The sequence below is a fragment of the Tursiops truncatus genome, chromosome 10 (genome assembly GCF_011762595.2).
Source record: "Tursiops truncatus isolate mTurTru1 chromosome 10, mTurTru1.mat.Y, whole genome shotgun sequence".
NCBI lineage: Eukaryota > Metazoa > Chordata > Mammalia > Artiodactyla > Delphinidae > Tursiops > Tursiops truncatus.
Window position 1 is genome coordinate 1,275,644 of NC_047043.1, and position 24,056 is coordinate 1,299,699.

A 24,056-nucleotide genomic window follows, 5' to 3' on the forward strand; every position below is an offset into this window, starting at 1 on the left:
GTCACAGGGACACCCAAGCAGAGGTCAGGGTGCTGCGGACCACGAATCACTACAGACACAGACGGAATTAGTATCATCACGTCCTTGTTTGTAAAACAAGGATAATAACAGTACTTACCATGTAGGTTTGATGTTTAACTGAGAAAATCTAGGTAATATGATTAGCAGGTTCCCAATAAATGTTACCTATTATTACAATTATTACATTACAATGTGAATGGTACCTGTAATTAAGCCTCAATGAAAAGTTCAGATTTCTTAGTTCTTTTATGACTAAGTCTCTTAATTCTCTGATTTTGAACATCTGAGATTGAAAACAGATCTAAATAAACAGCCAGAGGCAGGCGTGTGGACTTACTTACACACCCAAAGCACTAATAAACATTTCTAACCTCATAGTAGGTTACTTTTTCAAGGTAAACTCATTAACCAAGGAAAATAGAATATCCATATAAATGCATATTAATAAGAAAGAGACCTGGGCTTCCCTGGTGGCACAGTGGTTAAGAATCTGCCTGCCAATGCAGGGGACACGGGTTCGAGCCCTGGTCTGGGAAGATCCCACATGCCACGGAGCAACTAAGCCCGTGCGCCACAACTACTGAGCCTGCACTCTAGAGCCCGCGAGCCACAACCACTGAATCCTGTGCACCTAGAGCCCGTGCTCTGCAGCAACAGAAGCTACCGCAATGAGAAGCCCGCGCACCGCAACGAAGAGTAGCCCCCGCTCGCCGCAACTAGAGGAAGCCCGCGCACAGCAATGAAGACCCAACACAGCCAAAAATAAATAAAATAAAATAAATATATATAAAAAAAGAGACCAATTAAAACTGGTTTTAGCCCAAATATTGGCTCTAAGATTGAGATCATGAGTTTTGCTAGTGTTGACAGAATGAAAAATACAGAACTTCTGTTTTGGCAATACAGCAAACAAGAAAAACTGCCACATTAAAAAACACCAAACTACGCTGGATAAAATACTATCATTATTTACTTAAATTCAAAGCTGAGTCTCCAAGACTGCCCAAGTCATGGTGGGCCCAGAGCGGTCAGGGCTGGTAGCAGGGTGGGAACGCCATCTGAGGACCTGGAAACAGCTTCATCTTTCATTTCCAATCTGAGGCAAAGGGTGAGTGCTTTCAGGCAGATTCTGGAAGTAGGGTTACATGCCCTGTGAGTTATTTTTAATTCTGCTACTTGTATCAGTGCTGTGACCTTAAATGTCCTAACGTCTCAGTTGTCTTATCTATAAAATGGGAGAATAATCGATACTAAGGATCAAATGAGACACTAAATTAAAAGGCTGTAGAACACTGTATCTATCAGTCATAAATGCTTATTGTCTTGGATATTTTTACTGTGATGAATCTTTTAAAATAGCAAAGCTTTTTTCTCACGCATCCCTCTTTATGTGACATTCTCCACGGTTAACCCAAGGCTGGGGAAAGGTGAGAAGAGCTACACCAGACAGTCAAAAGGACCCAGGTAATACTCATCCCTATCATTCAAAATAGGATTCTGGAACAAGACAGCAAGTGTGAAAGCAAGGCTTCATGGGAAAGTAATTTTCTAGATAACTTTAGTGTAGCAGACAACAGTGCGGTCATAGCCCAAAGTCCCTCCCATGCGTGATGCCCTCAGGCTCTGAGGGGCAGGACCAGGCCCGCGTCCAGGCGGGAAGGATGGGAGGGGCGGCTCCAGGGCTCGTGGGGAAGGACAGCAGAGGCAGGAGAGTCTCCAGGTGAATGTAGCCTCTGGGCTGCGATACCAAGCAGAGCAGATTGAGGACAGGGCCGAGGAGAAGTCTGTGCCACGCGTCCTGTGGAGTCTGGGGAGCCCTCCGAGGAGGCCACTGGGCCTGACCAGCCTGGGGGGGCTGCACCAGGGACACTAACGAGATGAGCAGGGGTGAAGGCCCTCCGCCCTCACCGCTGAGCCCAGGCGAGGTGGACGTCAGACCACCCGGAGGGGACCACGAGTCGGACGACGCAGTGGGCCTACAGTCCAGAGCCAGACACGGGCAGAGCAAGGAGCCCAGGAAAGAGAAGGCCCTGGACCGATGGGCGGCAGACACAGGAAGGGCCCGGCAGAGGCCACGCCACCTGCTTGGCCACCAGGCGAGGAAGCAGCTGAGACCAGCAGGCCTGAGGGCAGAGAGCTGCACCCGGGCCTGAGGACACCAGGGGCCCCCCGTCAACACGAGGTCCAACCGGCCACATCCGTGTCCCACACACCCGGACGCCACCTCCCAGAGCCCCAGGGGAGGACGGCAGGCCAGAAAACCTGGCTTCGGAGTCACACTAGGGTAAACAGAGAATTAGAGAAAGTGTAAATTTAACGGTGACCGCATTAACCTCCTCTGGCTGCCATAACAAATTACAAAAACCAGGTGGCTTCCGTAATTTCTCAGTCTGCGGGCCGTAAGCCTGAGATTCCGCGGGGCCACGTTCCCTCTGGGCCATCCAGGGAGGAAGCCTTTCTCTGCCTTCTGTGTTGGGGCTCCTGGTCCCCCTGGGCTGTGGCTGCATCCCTGCGTCTGCACACCACCTCCTCTTCCAGGGTCTGTGTCGTCGCCTCTTCTGTTTCTTATAAGGACACCTGTCATGTAACCGAGCGGGACCCCATGGGGCCCTCCCGGGACACACGCCCCCCGCACATGCTCTGCTGCAGCTCCTCTCTGAAGTACCCAGATCATAGTATCTCAGGCATATTTCCTGAGGTTTTCAGATGCTAAAACCACCACCAAGTGGAAGAAATTAACTACTTGCTGATCCTGAGCACAGAGCCCAGACCAGGCGGCTCCTAAGGGTGGATCACCATCAACCAGTCAGAGAATCGTGCCCAAGCTGATCACACGTGCTGGACGCCCCTCCCTCACCTGTCGTTTAAGCATGCTGGAGTCCTCGGGGAGCTCGGAGTTCTCTGGGCCCAAGCCACTTGCTCTCCTCGCTTGGCCCTGCAATAAACCTTTCCCTGCTCCAGACTCCGACGTTTCGGTATGTTCGGCCTCACTGTGTGTCGGGCACAGGAACTTCATTCGGTGACAGTCACTGGATTTAGGATCCACCCGTGCACTCCAGGATGATCTTTGTCTCCAGATCCCTCACTTGATCACATCTGCAAAGACCTTTTTCTATATAAGGCCACATTCCCAAGTTCTGTGAATTAGGATGTGGGCATATCTTTTGGGGGCCACCACTCCACCTGTTGTAAGAATCAAGGATTAGAACATTTGAAAAAATATGATGAAACGTGAATCAGGCATTGTTAGATTATTTTTTTTAATATAATTTTATTTATTTATTTTTGGCTGCGTTGGGTCTTTGCTGCTGTGCGCGGGCTTTCTCTAGTTGTGGCGAGCGGGGGCTACTCTTCGTTGCGGTGCACGGGCTTCTCATTGCGGTGGCTTCTCTTGTTGCGGAACACGGGCTCTAGACACACGGGCTTCGGTAGTTGTGGCGCGTGGGCTCAGTAGTGTGGCTCGCAGGCTCTAGAGCGTGGGCTCAGTAGTTGTGGCGCACGGGCTTAGGTGCTCCACGGCACGTGGGATCTTCCTGGACCAGGATTCGAACCCATGTCCCCTGCATTGGCAGGCGGATTCTTAACCACTGTGCCACCAGGGAAGTCCCAGATTATTTTAATGTCATCTTAAGGGTAATTATATATCTTTCATGAGCAAAACTGTCAAACAGAGTCTCTAGCTGTAATAGATTAAAGGTGATAAAATAAGCTTCCTCTCAGTTTTAACTCTGCTCGTTCACTTCGGTTACTTTGAATAGCTCCCCGATCTCTTTTTTTTTCACAGAATACACATTTATTTATAATTTTGGACTGGAAATGCTGTGCATATTCCCATATTTACCAATTTCCTTTCTCAACCTACCTTTTTGAATCTTTCTTCTGACATAATTTCCTTTCTTCTTAAAACTCATTCTTTAGAAGTTCCTTTAAAGCAGAGAAATTGGCTTGATTTTGAAAGATAGTTTTGATAATTAGACAATGCCAGGTTGAAAATTATTTTCTCTTAGCATTTGAAGGTACTAATACACTACCTTCTGGGTTCCATTTTTTTGCTCCGGATAAGAGTGTGGCCAGTGTAACTGTCATTCACCTTTTTTCCTCTCGTGAGATTAAAGACGCTTCTTTGTCTTTTGCATCCTGGAGTTTCAGGTCCATGTATCTAGATGTGGTTTTCTGCTTGGTGTACACGTGTTCCTGTATCTGTGCGGTACGCGTACCTCTTCACATACCGCCTCTTCTTTGCTCTAGTTTCTTCTTTCTATTTCCTCCTGGGAAAGAACGTTAGACCTTCCCACTTTACCTGCCAGTCTGTTAATTTCTTTTTTTTATAATTTCCCTCTCTTCGTCTTCTCTGCAATACACTGGGTAACTGCCTTAGATCCATCTAATTTTCTTTTAGTAGCCTAATATTTAAGTCATGCGTAAAATTCTTTATTTCAATAACTTTTCATATGTGAAGTTCTCTCTGCTTCTCTTTGCCTATTTTTTATATTCTGTTGTTGCTTATTTCTTTTTTATGATTTTTCATTTTATTTATTTAAACATATCCTAGTAATTTTATCTTCTAATTTGATAATTCTAATACTGAAAGTTCTTAGGGGACTGATTTCTTGTTTTATCTGCTGACTTTGAGTGATGGTGACACTGCGAGTTCGAGGTTAGTAATCTCAGTCTGCTGGAAACCAGGGGACACGTCTGAGAAGGACAGTCTCCTCCCGAGAGGGTCTGGCTTGATTCTGGTGGGGACACAGAGACACTGCCACTGACTACAGTCCCAAGGTAACACGTTCTGCTCTCCACTTCCACACCAAGGCCCCAAGCTGAACCTCCCAACTAGAGAGGCTGGGCGGCCAAGAGGCCTATTCGAGTCACCACTTCCCACTAAGCCAACAGAACTGTGCAGCGCTTTGGCGTCCGTAGTGGTCCCCGCCTACCAGTGGGCAGGGCTGCCCGGAAGACAAAGACAGACCTAAAGAAATAAAGAAACTTGTTTCCTCTGCACATCTGGATACAATGTGAACAACTGTGCCACCCTGGACATATTTATTTTTATTTTCATGTTAGACATTCAGAAAAATTTGATTTTTACGTTTTCTTTTCTACGGAGTACATCTGTACAATGAATGCATGTATATAAAAATATACGTAAAAACCTGAAATTTGTCTCACTGTTTTGCTCACACTATTTCTCTGACTCAAATACAACTATTTGTAATGATTTTTTTCACACACCAGGCAAACTATACTTATGAAATTCTGACCCACAAGATCACCCTGTTTTTGTGGACCCTCCCCCCTAGGCCTCACCTCTCCTGAGGCCCGATGACTAGGACCCACTGCGAAGCCAGGCAGCGGGACACACAGGCTCAGAGGAGCCAGAGCCAGGTCCTAATACCCTGGCTTTGTTCCCAAGTCTAATCCTCTTCGTGTGCATGTGGATATATACACATGTTCCTTTTCTGTTAAACTTTCTACTCTAATATCACAAAACACCCACATAATTTCCCTAAGTCAAATACCTTCTAAAACAAAAATTGAAGGAAAAGGAGAACTGACAAATTTTACAAAACATATACCTTAAATTACCAGCATTAAACTTTAAGATGTGAATAGTAGCACACTTACTAAAATTAAAGAATTAGGTCATCTGTTAAAACACAATCTCTGCCACAATGTTATCACTTTAACAAACTTTTTTTTTTTTAAATAATACAAAATTCAACACTGGACAGTGGCACAAAGGGCAGAAATGCCAAAGGAGACCCAGTGAGCCCCCCGGGGAAAACTCTTCTGCTCGTCCCATTAGACAAAGTGACTTCTTTTCAGACGTGTGTTTCACGCTGGCCCTGCAGTCACACTGTCCAACTCCTAAGAGGAAAAGAAGCGCTGAGTGTGGGGTGACTTTAGTCGGGACGTGTGCCCATGCGTGCACGCGGCTGTGTGTGAGCACACACGCAAACGTGTGTAACACTATCCCTTCAGCACCAGACAGCATGTAAGGTGACCGCAATTCCTCTAATAAAACTTCTATTCCACTGCCCAGCACTTCATCCAAAAGCTTTCGATTTAAAGATTTTTTGGAATTAGATAAAGTACAAAGATAGTTTGGACGATCTTCACTGGCAAACAGAAATCATTCCAATGTACCCTGAACCCCGCACGACCTCCGCCTGGGGCCCCGGGTCCCACCCCGCAGCGACCTCGGCCGCCCCGCTGGGCAGTGCCTGGGCCGGGGCTTGCTGCAGATGGGGTGGGGAAAGAGGAGACACGGGGAAGGTCACGGCTGACGGCGCAGACCGTGGAGATCAGAGGACCTGCACCGCGCCTGCTGCTATGCCCTGCCAAAAGCAACAGCGTTCAACTGCAGGTACTCAGGCCCCACCGGGAGCGCCTGCGGAGAACCCGGGCTGACAAGAGGCCCATTCACGACGCGAGCTACCACTTCCCGGCAACTAGTCATAAATACGGGTTTAGAGAGGGAGGTTCAAGCTCCTTTGCTGTTTGCATCAAATGCTCGTTGCCTTTCCCGGGGGAGCTGGACCATTCCAGGCTCTACATCCTCACTCCAGGGCTGGTCCTGGCTCGGCACTCGGCACTGGGCTGCAGGGTGCCCCCCTGTCCTGGGTGCAGCTTCGACGGCCCGGGGCCAGGGGCTCCCCCGACCCACTGCGACACCCAAACGTGTCTGCAGGCTCCACAACTTCCCCAGGAGAACACAAAGTGTCCCCACTGAGAGCCTCCGCCTCACTCAAACCAACCCTGACAGAGACAAACTCCCACCAAATTACAACAGGTTTCTGTGTAGCACTGACCTTGCCACAGAAACACTGTCTCTCTATTCACGTGATGTGCTGAGCAAACCATCAGGGATGGAAGGAACAAAACACTGAGCTCCGGATGAGCCTGGGCCAAGCGGACGCCAGGTCCAGCCTTGGGAGGGCGAGGGGAGAGCACACATTTGGGACCCAGTCATGACATTTCAAGTCCCAAGGCCAAGGCTGGATGAGACCCAGAGAGGGAGGTGGGCAAGAGCACAGACATGTCCAAGAACCAAACCTACTGACGGCATGTAAAGGGGCCGGGGAGGAGGAGGAAGTGGTGGTGACGGAAAAGGAGAGAGCGGCGGGGCTGAAGCAGCAGGAAGGCCAGGAGGCGGGGGGGCCGGGAGGCTGGGAGGCCCAGAGACCAGCAGGGATATGGCTGAGGGAGAGAAGGAGGCGAGCCGGAGAACTGGCAGCAGCTCCGCAGCAGAAGGGACAAGGGACGGCCCCCCCACGCCCCAAGTCCCCCGCCCTCCAGGCCCGGGGGCTGGTCACTCAGGCCCCGGATGCCCTCACTGCCCGCAGCCCCACTGGTGCACGCTGGCCCCAGCCCTGGACCTGCAGGTCCACATCGGGCCTCCAGTCACCCCAGGGGACACACCCTGCCCTCTGCTGACCTGACTTCTGGGTGTCACTGCCTGGCGACCAGCTCGCCACCCACTGGCAGCCCTTCCTCATTCACCCTCCAGCCGATGGCTCAGGTCCCATGATTCTGCTTCCCTGACTTTCCTAAATGACCACTCCCCACCCCGACACAGTCGAGCCTCTGGCAGCCCATGCCTGGGGGCAACCTAACACGCTGGCACCCCCAGCAGGCACCCCCAAAGCTCCAGTGCCCTAGCTGCAGGGCCCCAGCGAGGTGACAGGGAGTGCCTTCCCCAGACCCTCACAAGGTGGGGGGCAGTGAGACCGAGGCTGCTGTATCCTCAGTTCTGGCTGCAGAGAAGAAAGGAGTTTGAAAAGGTAAATTCAAGACAGACAGACAGAGGGAGGCACCTGCAGGGTCAGAGTCTCAGCTTCAGCGGCCCTGGCCACACACGCCCTGGCTGTTCCCACGCGTGGGTACCACGCACCGTCTGTTTTAGTTTTGCTGAAGGTTAGTGGGAGTTTTGCCGTTTCTAAACCCAGATTCCCACAGATGCACAGGTCCCAGTTCAGGGACGGATTCCTCTGGGGAGGGCGGTGACTGCCGTGGCCGCCGGATGCTCTGTGCGCTCTGAGTCTCTCTTCCCTCTAATCTGCTCTGAAATTTACAGAGCAGAGACGGAGAGATGAGGGACATGGTGCAGGAGGGTCAGACTTTCTGTCCCCAGCGAACACATTCCACTCACACAGGGCAGAGCACGCCTGGGAATAACACAGACACATGTATATCATCCTTTGAAATCAACTCTTTTTTATAGAAATGATTTATTAACATTAAAAAACGACTTATCCCACATTGTCTGGGTCACGTTTGGGCCGCACCTCAGAACTGAGACATGGCGCTGCATCGGAAATGACAGCGCTTCTCCCTGACGATGCTCGGACGGACACCGCGTGGATTCAGTTCCTTCTTCAGCCTCCATCTCGACTCAGAACAGTCCTGATGCCTGAGAAGCAGAGCAGGGCCACTTCACAGAAATTCCATGTTCAAAGTAACTTTAAAGAAACAGTATCGGCTTATAGCCATTCCAGTGGAAAGACTGCAAAGTAAGAAAATCTTCCAAAGGCCTTGCTTCAGATTCTTCATCTGATAGAAAACGGGGACGAGACAAAGGTCTACGAAAGGCGGCAGCTGTGTCTCCTTCCACAATCAGCTCACTTGCTCTCCTGTTCCTCTCCTGTCACAGACAAGGAAGCAAACGCGCTACCCGAAAGCAGAGGAGCGCAATGGTACCTCTCCACTGCAGGCGAGGCTGCCAAGCGGAGGGTGACCAGCCCTGAGGTCAGGGAGCCCTGACCTCCCTCCACACCTGAGGACGTGGGTCCCTCCACTCCTAAAAGCAATTTCACGTTCATAACCATCAGTCTTAATTACTCAGCAGCAATTCAGCTGTGTCTACCAAGGTCTCCTGTCTACCTGTTAGAGGCGCGTATACGTGTCACTTTTTCTCATACAGTGTATCGGCTCATTACAGTGCTGGGCACAGTAGATGATATTCATTTTTAAAAGAATTTTCAGTTCCTGTCTTGTATTTATTTCCGATAAGGAAACCCTTTGTTTGCAGGTTAGGAAACACTCCTCAGTGTTCAGCACTTCAGATGAAACGTCCCTCACAATCTTCTGCGAGCACTGGCCTGAGGCCGTCCCCAGGGCCACAGATCAGCACTCAGGCTCCAGCCCTATTCACTTGGTCTTCCTCCAACAGGATTCCTCAGTGCGCCTCTGAGAAACTCCTTCCTCTTCCTTACAAAGAGGTTTGCTGCTTCTGTACAAATTCATTGTTGGGATTTTAAGAGGCACCTGGGGCCAGGCAGAGACGTTTCCTGTGAACTTCACTGTGGCCTCTTCAGCTTCTGGTGGGCACTGGGGTTTCCCCTATTCCACCGATAAAATTATGCTGAACACCTACCTTCCTCACGGCCAGGAAGTGTTTCTTTGCGATCAGGCTGTATTTTCACTTCCTTAATTGCATCCCATTATGGGCTACTTATCCTCACGTACATCCTGCTTTGGTGCCTTTTAAGAAACCTGAAACTTACTAGACATTTAGAAAGTTGTATTGTAACGATATACCTATTCTAGCAGAAATAAGCCTTCTTTAACATCAACAACTCTGCTCACTCCGGGGATGTTTAAGTGACCCATCGCTAGGGTCCACCAAGACCAGGAATGTCTGTGTAACAACAGCTGGAAGTGTACATTCAACCAGGGATGTAGGAAGATGGCAAAGGGTCTGTTAAGAGGTTGAGCCCAAACTGTAAATTACTGAAGGTACGCAGAGGACTGAATGCCCCAGGGGTCCATCAGCCGGTACTACCAAGGTCAGAGAAGCATTCAAGGCCAAATTCTGCTGACCCAGTGGGAAATGCTGAATATTCTCAAACCCACCTGCCTGAAGTTCTCACCCTCCTGGCATTAAACCACTCGAAGGAGGAACCACAGTCACGGCCCCCTGCACAAGAGCTTGGCTGGCCACGGGGCCCCTGACCCAAGAGTCCACGGCCCTGAGGCTCCAGGAGCAACACGTCCTCCCCCGGGCTGTGCTCCCCACGCACGTGGGAGAGAGGCCCCCTTCCCAATTCAAGGTCTCAGTATGTAATTGGATACCCAAAGGACTGTTCTTTGCGTCCTTGCGTCCTGAGTCTCACAAATTAATTTTTTAAGAAAACGAAGCCAGTGCTGGCCTCACCCCTCCTCTATCAGACCAGTTGTGTCTCAGCTACAGGAGCTGCCAATCCCACTCTGGATCTGGGCTCAGGCTAAGCTTACACGCACATCCGTGTGTGTGCAAGTGTCTAACCAACTAGAAAGGATGCTCAGCGGTCCTGGCAAAACCTCCAGTGTCCCTCACCCCAGCACACCACGACCGCAACCTGAGGGGCTGAGTTGTTCCCGTGGACTCTCTCTACCGCGCCCCTGACAGGCGTGTCTCTCCCCAGCTTGTCACGATGCTTTAGGACCTGCTTGTGCCCTGGCCGGAAGCAGCCTTCAAGCATGGAGTCGTCGTCAGCTGGATTGTAGAGCTCCACTGAGTTTATCGTGGCTCTTCTCCCATCCTCCTCTTCTTTCTTTACGAGCAGTATTTTCTACAGAAAAAGTTTTCTTCTACAAAGGATGACCACAGAAGAGTAACATGGGTTTAAATCCTTTCTCTAGGAGAATCTTTTCTGCTCAGAGTTTAGTCTCTAACTGAGCTCTGGGAATTAAACACAGACAACAAGTGCAGAACACTGTTCTTACCAACACCTGGTGCCTAGTGCTCGGGGGGCTCCTTCACCCCATCTTGTCTACCTGAGTCCCCAGTTACCAAGCTCTGGAAGCTTAGCTTCTTCAACTTGTTCAGGAAAGACGAGTCACCGATCCCTCTATGACTTTTCCCCTTTATCATTCCTGTCATGATTATCACATTTTATTAGCTTTTAAATATTTATTTATTCATTTGGTTGCACTGGGTCTTAGTTGCCACAGGCGGGCTCCCCAGTTGTGGCTTACGTGTGGGATCTAGTTCCCTGACCAGGGATCGAACCCGGGAGCGAGGAGTCTTAACCACTGCGCCGCCAGGGAAGTCCCTATTATCACATTTTAAGTTGTGAGGTGGCCACAGGTGGACCCCCTTTCTCCAGATGCAACCTCAGCAGTGGTGGTGACAGTAGGATGTACTAATTACCCTGCGTACATTATTTCCTTTAATGCTCACAGCTCCCTAAGTGAAGACCGTTATCACCCCATTTCACAAATGAGAAAAGCAACCCGAGGCTCAGAGAGATGAAGAAACTTACCAAAGTCCCTCACTTAGTCAGTGGAGGGGGCTGGCTCCACGTCAAGACTCCCGTGTCCCCTAAAAGTGGGAACAAAACCCCGTAATAAACAGGGAAAAGAAAGCTTTGGCTCAAACTAAATTTGGGGGAAAACGCCCTTTTGATAAAACTTGTAATTTATCTTATAATTAATAAAATTTAAATGAAAATTGTACTTGTGGGTTTTTTCTTAGTATCACCAAAAAGTAAAGCAGGTTTCTTTTCCGGTTTGTAATTTCTTTGACAAAACATTTTGCACTTCACAGGACCATTAATAAAAATATGTGAATCAGGGCTTCCCTGGTGGCGCAGTGGTTGAGAGTCCGCCTGCCAATGCAGGGGACGCGGGTTCGTGCCCCGGTCCGAGAAGATCCCACATGTCGCGGAGCGGCTGCGCCTGTGAGCCATGACCGCTGAGCCTGCGCGTCGGAGCCTGTGCTCCGCGACGGGAGAGGCCACAGCGGTGAGAGGCCCGCGTACCGCAAAAAAAAAAAAAAAAAAAATATGTGAATCAGTTTTAAAAATACTTGGAGGTTTCATTAATTTTCTCAAGGGTCTCTCCCAGGCCTTTGGTGATTATCCATAACCTTCCATACTCATCATCATCTTTTTCCGGCTTCGCTAATTCAAACGTTCGCTGGCTCAACTGCCAGAATCTCACTTGCAAATGCTCTTCCCGTGGTTCCAGCAGTTCTCCAGCAGCACGTACAGCTCTTCTCCCTGCAGTTCAGGGGTGTCTCAGCGACTGCTCTAAGCAAACATCATGACATTCTCAGTGTTCGGTTCAAGCGCACCTCTCGCGGACAGGCCCCGCTGGGTGCACGTCTCAGGCCACAGCCCCCAGAATCCCACTCGGAGGGCTGCTCCGGCAGAGCCCGGCACCTCGGCCTCTAGGACTCAGCCCTGCCACTACAGGAAGAGGGAAGAAGAGGGGGGGACAAAGAAACACGAATGTTCTCAACCCACCAGGAACTGTGCTCATCCTTTTCACACCTGCTCCCCTGCTTCTGCTTCACAAGGACCCCACAGGTAAGTAGCGTATACTGTTGTCTCACTGATCCTCACGACACTCCCGTGAGGTAGACATCGTCATCAACACAGAAGAGGACTGAGGGCTGCCGAAGTCCTGTGGCCAAGCTGCCTCAGCCCAGGCCTGGCTCTGCGAAGCCTGAGGCACTCTTAGCCCCCGTGGACACTGCCTGCCTATATGTGAGAGTCCTGCTACGTGAGACCAGACAGTTGTCAGCTTGGTTTCAAATGTAAATGCCAAAGAAACTGCAAAACATTAAAAAAATCAATATAACAATCCCAGAAGCCTCGTCTCAGCCGGTGGGAAAGGACTTCACTTTATTTAGTGGTAAAAACCGCCTCAGTTAAACCCAATATTGCTTCAACAGTCTTTCACGTTTAAGCAATTACACTTCCTCTCTCTGCAGAGAATAACAGAGGCAGACAGCTCTGTGATCTCCAAGTGTCACCGTCCACAAAAGTGACAGCGAACCAGATGATGTCACTTCGTGCCCAACCAGAGGCCACCTCGACCTTGGTGGGTCCAAGGTGAGTGGCCAGTGATCTAACCATGAAACTCAGACAAAATGGTTCTGCGTCAAGCCTGCAGTGCTCTGCTGAGCTCTCACGTGAGATTACTCATGCCCTGATTTCACAATGGGTGGCTAAATTGTTTCCAATAAATGAAGGCTATAATGCTTACCTAAAAACCACAAAGCACCTTTAATAGATATGACAGAAATACAAATAAAACGTCGGGCTGTTTGATACTGGTTTGCGTGTTTCTTGATATTTCTATAGCACCACGATTTAAATTTGCTAGCCAGACTGACAAATAGTCATGTTTTTGTTTTTTTGTGGTACGCGGGCCTCTCACTGCTGTGGCCTCTCCCGTTGCGGAGCACAGGCTCCGGACGCGCAGGCTCAGCGGCCATGGCTCACGGGCCCAGCCGCTCCGCGGCATGTGGGATCTTCCCGGACCGGGGCACGAACCCGTGTCCCCTGCATCGGCAGGCGGACTCTCAACCACTGCGCCACCAGGGAAGCCCCTTAAGTCATGTTTTAAAAGATTATTTTATTTACAAACAGACATACATACACATAAAGAGGAGTGCTTTCTGCCCACAGGGTTAAATAAAAGCAAGTTCCAGCCACTTAGTTTATATCATGCATTCTATTGTCCCCTAAAGCCCTAAAATACTGTGAATTTGAATAATTTTAAAGGAAAATTCTCATACAGTGAACCTCTCACAGTAACACTACTATAATCCCATGTATGCACTGAGAGATGATCTCGAATACATTTTAATGGTTGTCTTATACCATCGCCAGGACATGGAATCTAGGGTTTATTCCCAAAGGAAAGCTTTGTCCCTGTCATAATTTATAACAAAAGATAAAAACGCTCATTTATTTTGGAGGTGGAGGGAGGGTCATGGACCCAACCTGACGTGGGTCTGTGGACCAGTGGGTCACTATAAAGTGAGAATTCAGCCCCAGATGGTTAGAAGAGCCCTGAAAAAACAACTCTGTTCTCTGGGCTTCCCTGACTTGGGTCTGATCTGCAGTTACCAGAAGACCTAAGGCCTAAATGGTTTCACATGGAGCTATTTAAATCAGATTTCTCTCCCCCTGTGTTTAGGTAGTGTTTGCTAAAGGTCTAGGAAGGATTTACTGCAAAGTAAAAGTGATACATAAAGAAAAAGAAGATCCTGGTCTTAGAGAGGACATTCGTCTAGATTTGATGGGGCGAGCAGGGCTTGTCACCTTCAGCACGACTGACACTCGGGCTGTGGGATGTTTAGGAGCATCCCTGCCCCTGCAAGATGCTGGTGACAACCAAAAAAGTCTTCACATATTATCACATGTCCTCCGGGGGCAGGTCATGTTCTCCCCACCTCACCCCACCCCCAGTTGAGAACCTCTAACCTGGAGTGTTAATCTTATCTTTACAGCAATGAATAAAGGACAATCTTTAGAAAAATAAAGGGGAAAATTACCGAAAATTTTATTATGACTTAGGTAGTTAATTTTTACAGGAATTATAGTTTTAAAAAATCTAAAGATTAACTTATGATAATAAATATAGTTAGACATTTTAAGAAGCAAAATACTTGGCGGTTTAAAAAAAAAAAAGCTCAAGTCTAAAACTTAAAACCACAAGTTCATGAACCTTTAAAATGCCAGATTCTCCCAGTCAGGTGAATACTGTGTTTAGACTGCTATATATGATTTCTTATGAAGCCCATATTTACAGGAATGTGCTGCAGCGTCTAAAAACGGCTTGATACCTAAACAGTAGCAGTACACCATCCATTTGTGGGAGTCTTAAACTGTTAATTACGGATATATTTAAAGTACTTTATCACTTTTCACTGCCACGATTTTAATGTATTTTGTATTAGCTCTGATTTTTCTCCTGGCCAACTCTTGGTGATACTCAAGATGAGTTTTTTGCTTCATATCACATTTGTATTTTAATCTCATAAAACTAATGCTGTACTGTGATTATTTCTGCTAAACATCTGAAAGGCACATTGCATTCAGCCAGATGAACTCATGGCTTTTACCAAAGACACGAGCCGTCGCTTCATTCCATAGCGAAGCCCCAGCTCTGCTCCAGCGCCAACTCCAAAACGTGTCCACGTGCTTTTTCTAGACACGAGCAATGTTTGTGTCATTCCTCCCATCCCCATGACTATGTCTAGCCTCAGTGCTGACAGCTGTTAGTGCTGTACCTTGGACAACTCATTCTCATGCTGCTTCAGCTTCTTCACTGATGAGACAAATGGGATGGAAAGATCTCTAAATTCCTTTCTAGCTCATAAATTCTGAGGGTATTTGGGGAGAACACATACAGGTGGATGGCCACTGTTTTTTCCCTAAAAGCTCTTTCAAAGAAAGGATATCATCTCATGGGCTAATATATATTTTTAAATTAAAAAATTTAAAAAACTAGAAGTATGTGTGAATTTCCATATGCACATAAAGAAATGTGTAAGTTATAGAAGTTTGTCAAAGTATTTCTAGAAGTACCTTTAGACTATTAAAAATGCAACAAAACAGCTCATGGGTACAATGGCTTTCCTAATAGGCTTGCTTTTAATGTTCCAATTTGTAGCATAATCTCAGATTTTCTTATGATAAGCAATGTATTTGAAAAGAAGCTACTTTCTTTACGTGAGCTATTTTCAAGTAATTTTAAAATTTCTCAGTATTTTTTACATAGTTTAATTTATATAGTTAACAACTTTGTGACATTAGTCTTATTAACTGATTAGCTTTTCAAAGAAACAGCAATAAAAGCAAAAAGATTTTTGCATATGACGTTTTCCTCACAGAAAAAAATGTAACAGTTCTAGACAATACATACAGCCTTTATCTCCTAAATAGAGAATATATAAATCTGTATTTTCAGCAGAAAGGTGGCACCACTGCCACATCTGTGGCTAACAGAATGCTACACGTATTTATGTACATGTAGATGTAGAAATACGTAAGTTAAACAGATAAAGAAGTTCAAGTTTGGAGAAACAAAAGGAGAAGAAAAAGTTTTTCAGATACGTGTCCAGTTCTGCACAATTTATCCGTGAAATAAAGCAACTATTCTCCTAATTTAAACAGAACATGTTTTTATTTTGACAAGTTGAGTGCTTATGAATAAAAGCACCATGTTCATGGCTGTGAATATCATCATATAATACAAAGTGGTAGTTATTCACAGAACACATGATGATACAGACATTTTCATGCCTTTATGGACATATAATTCTAGAATTTAAACTATCATTCACTGTTAATTTGCAGTAAATGTTACTCAAGTGACTACACTTTCTAAAAAGCAAACCTAAAGCATGAGCACATGAACCAACCAGCCGTCACTGAAAGAATGGGCAGAGATGGCAGAGGGAAACGGGCCCCGTCCCCGGATCATGGCTTTCTTCACTAGATCAGTGATTCCCCACTGTCAGTTCTGTGCCAGCCACAGGTGACCCTGACTACCTTCAGAGCTACCATGAACTTCTCATCACATAACAAAGTAAGCAACCTTAAAGAGAACCACCGAGGACTGCAAAGGAGAAAAGACACACACTGCGGGCGAAGCCTGGTGACAGCGCGTCCTGAAGGGAGGACTGCTGGGTCCCGCTCAGCTGCCAGGTCACCTGGGTGCCCCCTTGGTACTTCGGCAAAGCACAGGGGAACCCCCAACTGACAACACACTTCAGGAGTTCTGCTACGGATGGGTTAACTTCTGACTCAATGTGACTTTAATGTTTATTGGAAATCTTTCTATCAGACTATCTTGCGGCCTCGGGAGAAACCCATACTAAACCCACGTGAACCGTTTCTTGCTGTTGAGGATCTAACTATTCCCCTGGGGGGAGGGGGGCAGCAGACGTTTTCTTAGAGGGCAGACAGTCAACATTTGGGGCTTTGCAGGACCCAGGCCTCCACTGTGGAAGCAGCCACGGATACTGTGTAACACCTGGACGTTACCGGGCTCCAAGGACACTTCACCTACAAAAATAACCAGGTGGGCTGGACTGGGCCCACCAGCCAGTTTGCCAAGCTCTGGTCTAGAATATCTCTGTATTAAAAAATACTTCTTCCATACCTTTTAAAGTCAGGAATTCTCATGAAATGTTATTCATGCAGTCAAAATGGGCCTTGCCAATTGTTTTTTGTTAGAGAAAAAGCACACGTCCCAAAAAAGTAGCATCCGTTTGGGCTCTACTTAATCGGGCGTTTGTCATGATGTCCCTTAGACGAGACCGAGGTTTACCACTGCAGCAACTGGAAAAAAGTGCTCCCCGAGATAACAGGGTGGAAGGACTGAGGTGCAGACAAATGCTCAACCTACTTAAGAAAATAAACTCACTCAAAGTACTAGAGCAATCACAGGCGTACAAGCTAGCGGCAATTAAAAGTGAATTCTGGGTATTTACTAAAGTATATCAGACAGAATCTTTACTTCAAAACAGTTTGCTACCAACTACTATGTATAAAACAAATAAGCTAGAAGAATATATTGCACAGCACAGGGAATATAGCCAATATTTTATAATAACTACAATGGAGTATTACCTTTAAAAACTGTGAATCACTGTGGTGTACACCTGAAACCTATATAATATTTACTGAATGCTTATTAGCAGGTAGGCACTGTTTTAGACGCTGCTGACTTAAGAACGTAATGTAGTCCCTACCATGAAGAAATTCTCAGTCTGGCAAAGAACCTCCTTAAAAAATAACAATTAACTGTGACAAAACAACAATACTACTATCAGATTAATTTAATATGAAAATTAATTTTCAAGTTTCAAGAAATGCTCTAACTATTAGATATCAGATAAGTATCACATCAGTTTCACATATACTCTATTTTAATTATTTTCCATTATTCGAGTATATAAATGAAATAAAGAATGAGATATCATTGGTTTAGATATATAATAAAACAAAACAAAGTGGTGTGTGCTACAGGTCATGTTTTTAAGAAACATTCAGCCCTAGACGCAGAACATTATGTATGGAACTACCTACTGTCACGGAGGCGGACACCTATTATGTTTGACTAGGAGACGCTTGCGCCACTTCTGAAGGGAAGTCAACAGTGGGCCTGAGGATGGGGCTGGGAGTCGGTGTGAGGGAGGGAACTCTTTTCTCCTTATACCCTCCTGTACTGTTCACTTTTCTTTAAAATAAAAAAAAGAAGCATTACTTTCAGTTTTGATTTGCATTCCTTTAATAATTAACAATGTTGAGCATCTTTTCATGTGCCTGTTGGCCATCTGTATGTCTTCTTTGGAGAAATGTCTACTTAGATTTTCTGCCCATTTGTTGACTGGGTTGTTTGCTTTTTGCTATTGAGCCGTATGAGCTGTTTGTATATTTTGGAGATTAATCCCTTGTCAGCTGCATCATTTGCAAATATTTTCTCCCATCCTGTACCTTGTCTTTTCATTTTGTTTATGGTTTCCTTTGCTGTACAAAAGCTTTTAAGTTTAATTAGGTCCCATTTGATATCACCTCACACCAGTCAGAATGGCTACCATCAAAAAGCCTACAAATAATAAATGCTGGAGAGGGTGTGGAGAAAAAAAAGGGAACCCGCCTGCACTGTTGGTGGGAATGTAAATTGGTGCAGCCACTATGGAGAACAGTATGGAGGTTCCTTAAAAAAGTAAAAGTAGAACTACCATATGATCCTAGAATCCCACTCCTGGGCATATATCCAGACAAAACTATGATTCAAAAAGATACATGCGTCCCAATGTTCATTGCAGCACTATTTACAACAGCCAAGACATGGAAGCAACCTAAATGTCCATTGACAGATGAATGGATAAAGAAGATGTGGTACCTATATATACAATGGAATATTACTGGGCCATAAAAAAGAAAGAAAGAATGCCATTTGCAGCAACATGGACGGACCTAGAGATTATCATACTAAGTGCAGTAAGTCAGGCAAAGACAAATATCATATGATACCAGTTATATGTGGAATCTAAAAAAAATGATACATATGAACGTACTTACAAAACAGAAACAGACTTACAGACATAGAAAACAAACTTATGGTTACCAAAGGGGAAAGGTGGGAGGGGAGGAATAAATTAGGAATTTGGGATTGACATACACCCTACTATACATAAAATGGATAAACAACAAGGACCTACTGTACAGCACAGGGAATTGTACTCAGTATTTTGTAATAACCTATATGGGAAAGGAGTCTGAAAATTTTATATATATCTATATCTGAATCACTTTGCTGTACACCTGAAACTAACACCTGAATCAACCATACTTCAATAAAAAAATTAATTTTTAAAAAGAAATTTTACTTTTAAAATAAATTTTTTAAAAAAGTGATTAATATCAACAAAGCGAAAAAAGTTCTCATTAGGAGATATGCAAATAGAAGATGGGGGGTTACATTTAAATTTGTCTCCTTCTTCTACAACTAAATGTTTTTCCCTATCCTAACCTCACCCGAAACAATTGAGCTGTATTTCTTTATTGCCAGTGGAAAAGCTGAGGGGGGAAGCACAGAAACCCAGACAAAATGCACCAACACGTCTGCGACTGAGGAGGCCTGACGGTCGATCCCCAACACTGCCGCCCAGACTGGAGGCAAGGAGAGCTGAGGCCTTCCTTCTCCTCCCCTCTAGTCAGGACATCCAGAACCATGGAGCTGAGTGAAAGAAACATTCCTGGCTGCCCGGTCACTCACTTTCCTTTCCAAAAACAGCTTCCACAGCCCATCGTGGGAATTTTTAACCTATGCAATTATGAAATAATGTATTGCCACTAAACACACCTGTATAAATGTCACTTTAATCTTTCCTCATGACTTGCTGGTTTAATTACGTGGCTACACAGTCACATAAAATTTCATTGACGAAGTTATAAGCATTACTAATTGTTGGGCATGAAACAACTTACGACGTTGGATTTCTCATTCATTCTCAAGCTAAAAGGCTAAATGATAGTGAAATTTAATAAAACTTCTTAGAATTAGATTATACAGGTAACTTTTACTTTGTAGAGCGCACATGTTTAGTAAAGATTTCTCATGCTTCAGTAAGTCAGAAGTAATGAAAGGAGTACACATTTTCTTACTTAAAACCTAATATCTGCAGCAGGAGAGCTGGCATGTTGCTAATAGTCTCAATGACAACCACGAAAAGGAAACAAGCCAATGCAAACAAATATGATTTTCTGAAAAAAAAAAACCCAATAACGATTCTAAATATAAGAAGTGATTTTAAACGTATCTTAAGACATATTCTAGAAGCACAGAAACTTCTGGATGTCTGTTTAAATGGAATGTAAAATAAGAATACTGAATATCCAATGGATTCAAAGTAAAAACAGAAAGACGCCACAGGTAGAGCCTTCATGAGTGACAGTGACTTGGGGAACAAGCCCTGGCTCCTGCTCAGCTCCTTGCATCCCAAGGACACTTCCTGACACTCGGGTTAAAACTCACTTGATGCGACCTACCAAAGGAAATGGTAAAATTGGGACACTGCTCGGCACCACGTTGAATAAAAACTCTAACAAAGTTAATAGGTGATTAAGGTTGGGTTTACATTTCCTCATTTACCACTTCTGACATTCACATAGTTAAAAACAGATGTGAAACATTCCCAGTCTGTACAGCACACGTGCAGAACACACACACACACACACACACACGTGTGACGTTCCTGCCGTGGAGCCTGACACTCTCTTCCCATCAGTACCTATACCAACCTCTCCTGGGGCTCTCATGATTGAAGAGGATGCCATTCACTGCAAACAGATTATACGCCTCCCGGAAGTTCACCACAATCCAATAGGCATAGAGCTTTGCTGCCCCTGTTGGAATAATTTTTTAAAAACAAATAAAAGACAGTGATTGTTACAAAAGACAGTGTCTTATTATAAAAGACAACCATTTTCACTTAAACAAGTAACAACGTGCAGTATTTACAATATGTAATATATCAACATAGAGAAAAAAATGATTCAAAAGCCAAAGACAAAATAAAGGTTTCTTTGCCAGTTAACCACGTGACAAGGAAATACTTAAGAATTTCGTCCTTCTGTAATAATCACAGTTCGTTCCTTCACAATCTAATTCACTCAACTGTAGTGTGTGCAGTATATCAAACTGACCTTTCTTAAGTCTAATCCCCTTTTTCTTAGTTTTAAAGAATTAAGAAGTGAAAAATACGGGCGCTTAATATTCTAGCAGCTTTCAATTTTTATCATTTTTGTTTGTTTGTTTAAGGGTTTGAGCTCAGGGAGAATTTCATCAGGGAAATGGAATCAAAAACACCAGGCCGTATCACTTCAGCACAACCTCAACAGTTCAGTAAAAAGAATCTTGCTGGACCTAATTTTCCTTTTAAAGCGGCTCATCTGGAAGGGTGAAGCAGTGCAGCAGGTTTCACCCTGGAGGAGACGGCAGCAAGAACCTGCGATGATGTTATAAACAAGAAACTAACACACCATTGTAAAGGAATTATACTCCAATAAAGGTGTTAAAAAGAAAAAGAAAAAAAGACCCAACACAGCCAAAAATAAATAAATAAATAAATAAATTTATATATAAAAAAAAACCTGCGGTGAGCACAACACAAAGATGTCTGACCAGCAAGTCCGGCCCCGTTAGGTTGCTTCAACGTTGCTCTCACACCACGTGACCTCAGCCACGAGACAGGAACAGCGTCCAGGCGGAAGCACCCCAAGAGCACAGAGAACCGAGCCCGTGCGCATCCTCACCGTATGGCGAGCGCGGGTAGAAAGGAGTGGTCTCTTTCTGCGGTATTTCCTGCACTTTCCCGTAAAGCTCGCTTGTTGAGGCTTGGTAGAACTTCACAGAGTTGATAAGGCCACAGGTCTTCACTGCATCCAGAAGCCGTAAGGTGCCGACCCCATCGACGTCCGCAGTATATTCAGCCAAGTCAAAAGAAATCTGGAGAGAGCAGGGGAAGACGGGACCACGTGAACGGGCGCCAGCGACAAAGGCGCAGGGGAACACGGGACCACGTGAACGGGCGCCAGCGACAAAGGCGCAGGGGAACACGGGACCACGTGAACGGGCGCCAGCGACAAAGGCGCAGGGGAAGACGGGACCACGTGAACGGGCACCAGCGACAAAGGCGCTTCAGGGGGCACAGACCGCAACTTCTCCTACTGTGAAACATTATGCTTGTGAGGAAATATTATTCTCTCGCAGCAGAATCAGAATATGGATGTCATCTGCTTCTAACATCAAGTGGCTGCAAAAACCTTAAGAACTAGGTATTAATGACCTACGGTAACATGAGGAACACTTTGGCCACGTACATCACCTCCTAACTCCACGCTGAAGTCCCCAGGGCCGTGCTTTTCAAAGTGCACACCTCTGCTCCTCAGAATGACCTGGGTGTTCCTGAAAAATTCTGGTGGAACCAATCTCTTGGGGAGCCTAGGAAACCCACATTTTTAATGAGTCCCAGTTGACTTTTATGCACAGGTAAGTTTGAAAACATGTGATGAGAACACAGTTGATTTTAAAAAGAATTGTTTTATTTTCTATTTTTAATTAAGCTACAAGATTGACTTTTTAGTATACTATATACATGACATATCTTTTAATTATAAAACACACTGAATACAGAAAGATGCCAATGCATATTGAGTTGACTGACTTTTAAGAAGAGTGTGTTAAGGAATAATTCAGTGTCTTGCAGTTCTCGAATGTTTTCTTTAAAAATGAATGTGACTGATGTGCTTTTTTCTTAAATCATTTCTAAGCACAATAAACAAATAAACCGAATATTCAAATCTCCTAAACTAATAACGCTGAAATTCTCCGTCTCTGGTTTATTCACAGGCCAAATACAGCTGGACACGCGGCCATACTCCCCATCGTCTGCTGAGGCCTCAGCTTCCCCTGGAAGCCCCTCTCTGGGCCGAGTGTCCCCCGATTCCTTCTGCCGCCTTGTCCCTGGCTCAGGGCATTCAGGGAACTTCCGGGCCTGCCCGTCAGGGACCTGACTCAGGTCACAGACTCACCCCTGTTCTCTAGGTCAGTAAAGCTCACGGGCAACCATGAGACAAAACAGAAAAAAGTATGTTTCACCCACAATCTTTCAAAGCCAAGAAAGCAAGATTTGGGGCTATTTTACTCTTTTTACGTAACAGTTTATTGCAATGAAATTTACATACCATAAATTCACCCTTTAAAGTTTACAACTCAGTGGTTTTCAGTATATTCACAGCATTCTACAATCATCACCACCATCTAATTCCAGAACGTCTTCCTCATCCCCAAAAGAAACTCTGTACCGATCGGCGCTCATTTCCCATCCGTCCATCCCCAGCCTGACAGCTACTGACCTACTTTCTGTCTCTGTGCATCTACCTGTTCTGGACATTTCATCTAAAGGGGGTCACATCTAATACGCGGCCGTTAGTGACTGGCTTCTTTCACACATCATATTTTCATTTCTCTTGGATCTATACCTAGAGTCGTGTGTGTACCATTTCGAGGACCTGCCATACTGTTTCCCAAACTGTCTGCACCATTTCACAGTCTCCCCTGCAGTGATAAGGGCTCCAGTTTCTCCACGCCCACCTGTACCTCTCGCGGTCTGGCTTTTTGATTATGGACGTCCTAGTGGGTGTGAAGTGGTATGTCATTGTGGTTTTTTTCTTTCATTAAGATATAATTAACATACAACATTATATTAATTTCAGGTGTACAACATAATGACTTGATATACGTATATATCGCAAAATAATCACCTTGATAAGTCTAGTTAATATCCATCACCACAGTTAACAAAAATTCTTTTTTTCTGATGAGAACCGTTAGACTCTATTTTCTTAGTAACTTTCAAATATACAATACGGTATTGTTAACTCTAGTCACCATGCTGCTCTTACATCCTCACTACTTATTTATTGCATGACTAGACGATTGTACCTTTTGACCCCCTTCACCCATTTTGCCCACTCCCCAGTTCTAGTTAATTTTTATATATGATATGTTTGCATATGGATGTCCAGTTGTCTCAGCAACATTTGCTGAAAAGGCTATTCTTTCCCCAACAAATAGTCTTGGTACTGGGCCATCTTGTTCTCAGGAAAAGCTGTGGCCCAGGTTGAGGGGACAGCGCCCTGAGCAGGCCTCAGGCGACGGGGTATCGGGGCTCTGGGACCACCTGCTGAGACCACCCTCCCCCCAGCTCACTCCAACCACTCAAATGCTCCCCCTGG

The 24,056-nt window shown here is 45.6% G+C and overlaps 1 protein-coding gene across 3 annotated transcripts in view; it reads right to left on the reverse strand.

Moving 5' to 3' along the window:
* GMDS (GDP-mannose 4,6-dehydratase) overlaps positions 1-24,056 on the reverse strand; it is a 479,997-nt gene that overhangs the window by 257,109 nt on the left and 198,832 nt on the right. For all 3 annotated transcript variants that reach the window (XM_033863760.2, XM_073810235.1, XM_033863759.2), the window contains 2 exons: positions 21,573-21,765; positions 20,559-20,663 (listed from right to left, as the gene is read on the reverse strand). In XM_033863760.2, coding sequence (XP_033719651.1) covers positions 20,559-20,663; positions 21,573-21,765 — 298 coding nt within the window. The remainder of the gene's footprint in view (positions 1-20,558; positions 20,664-21,572; positions 21,766-24,056) is intronic.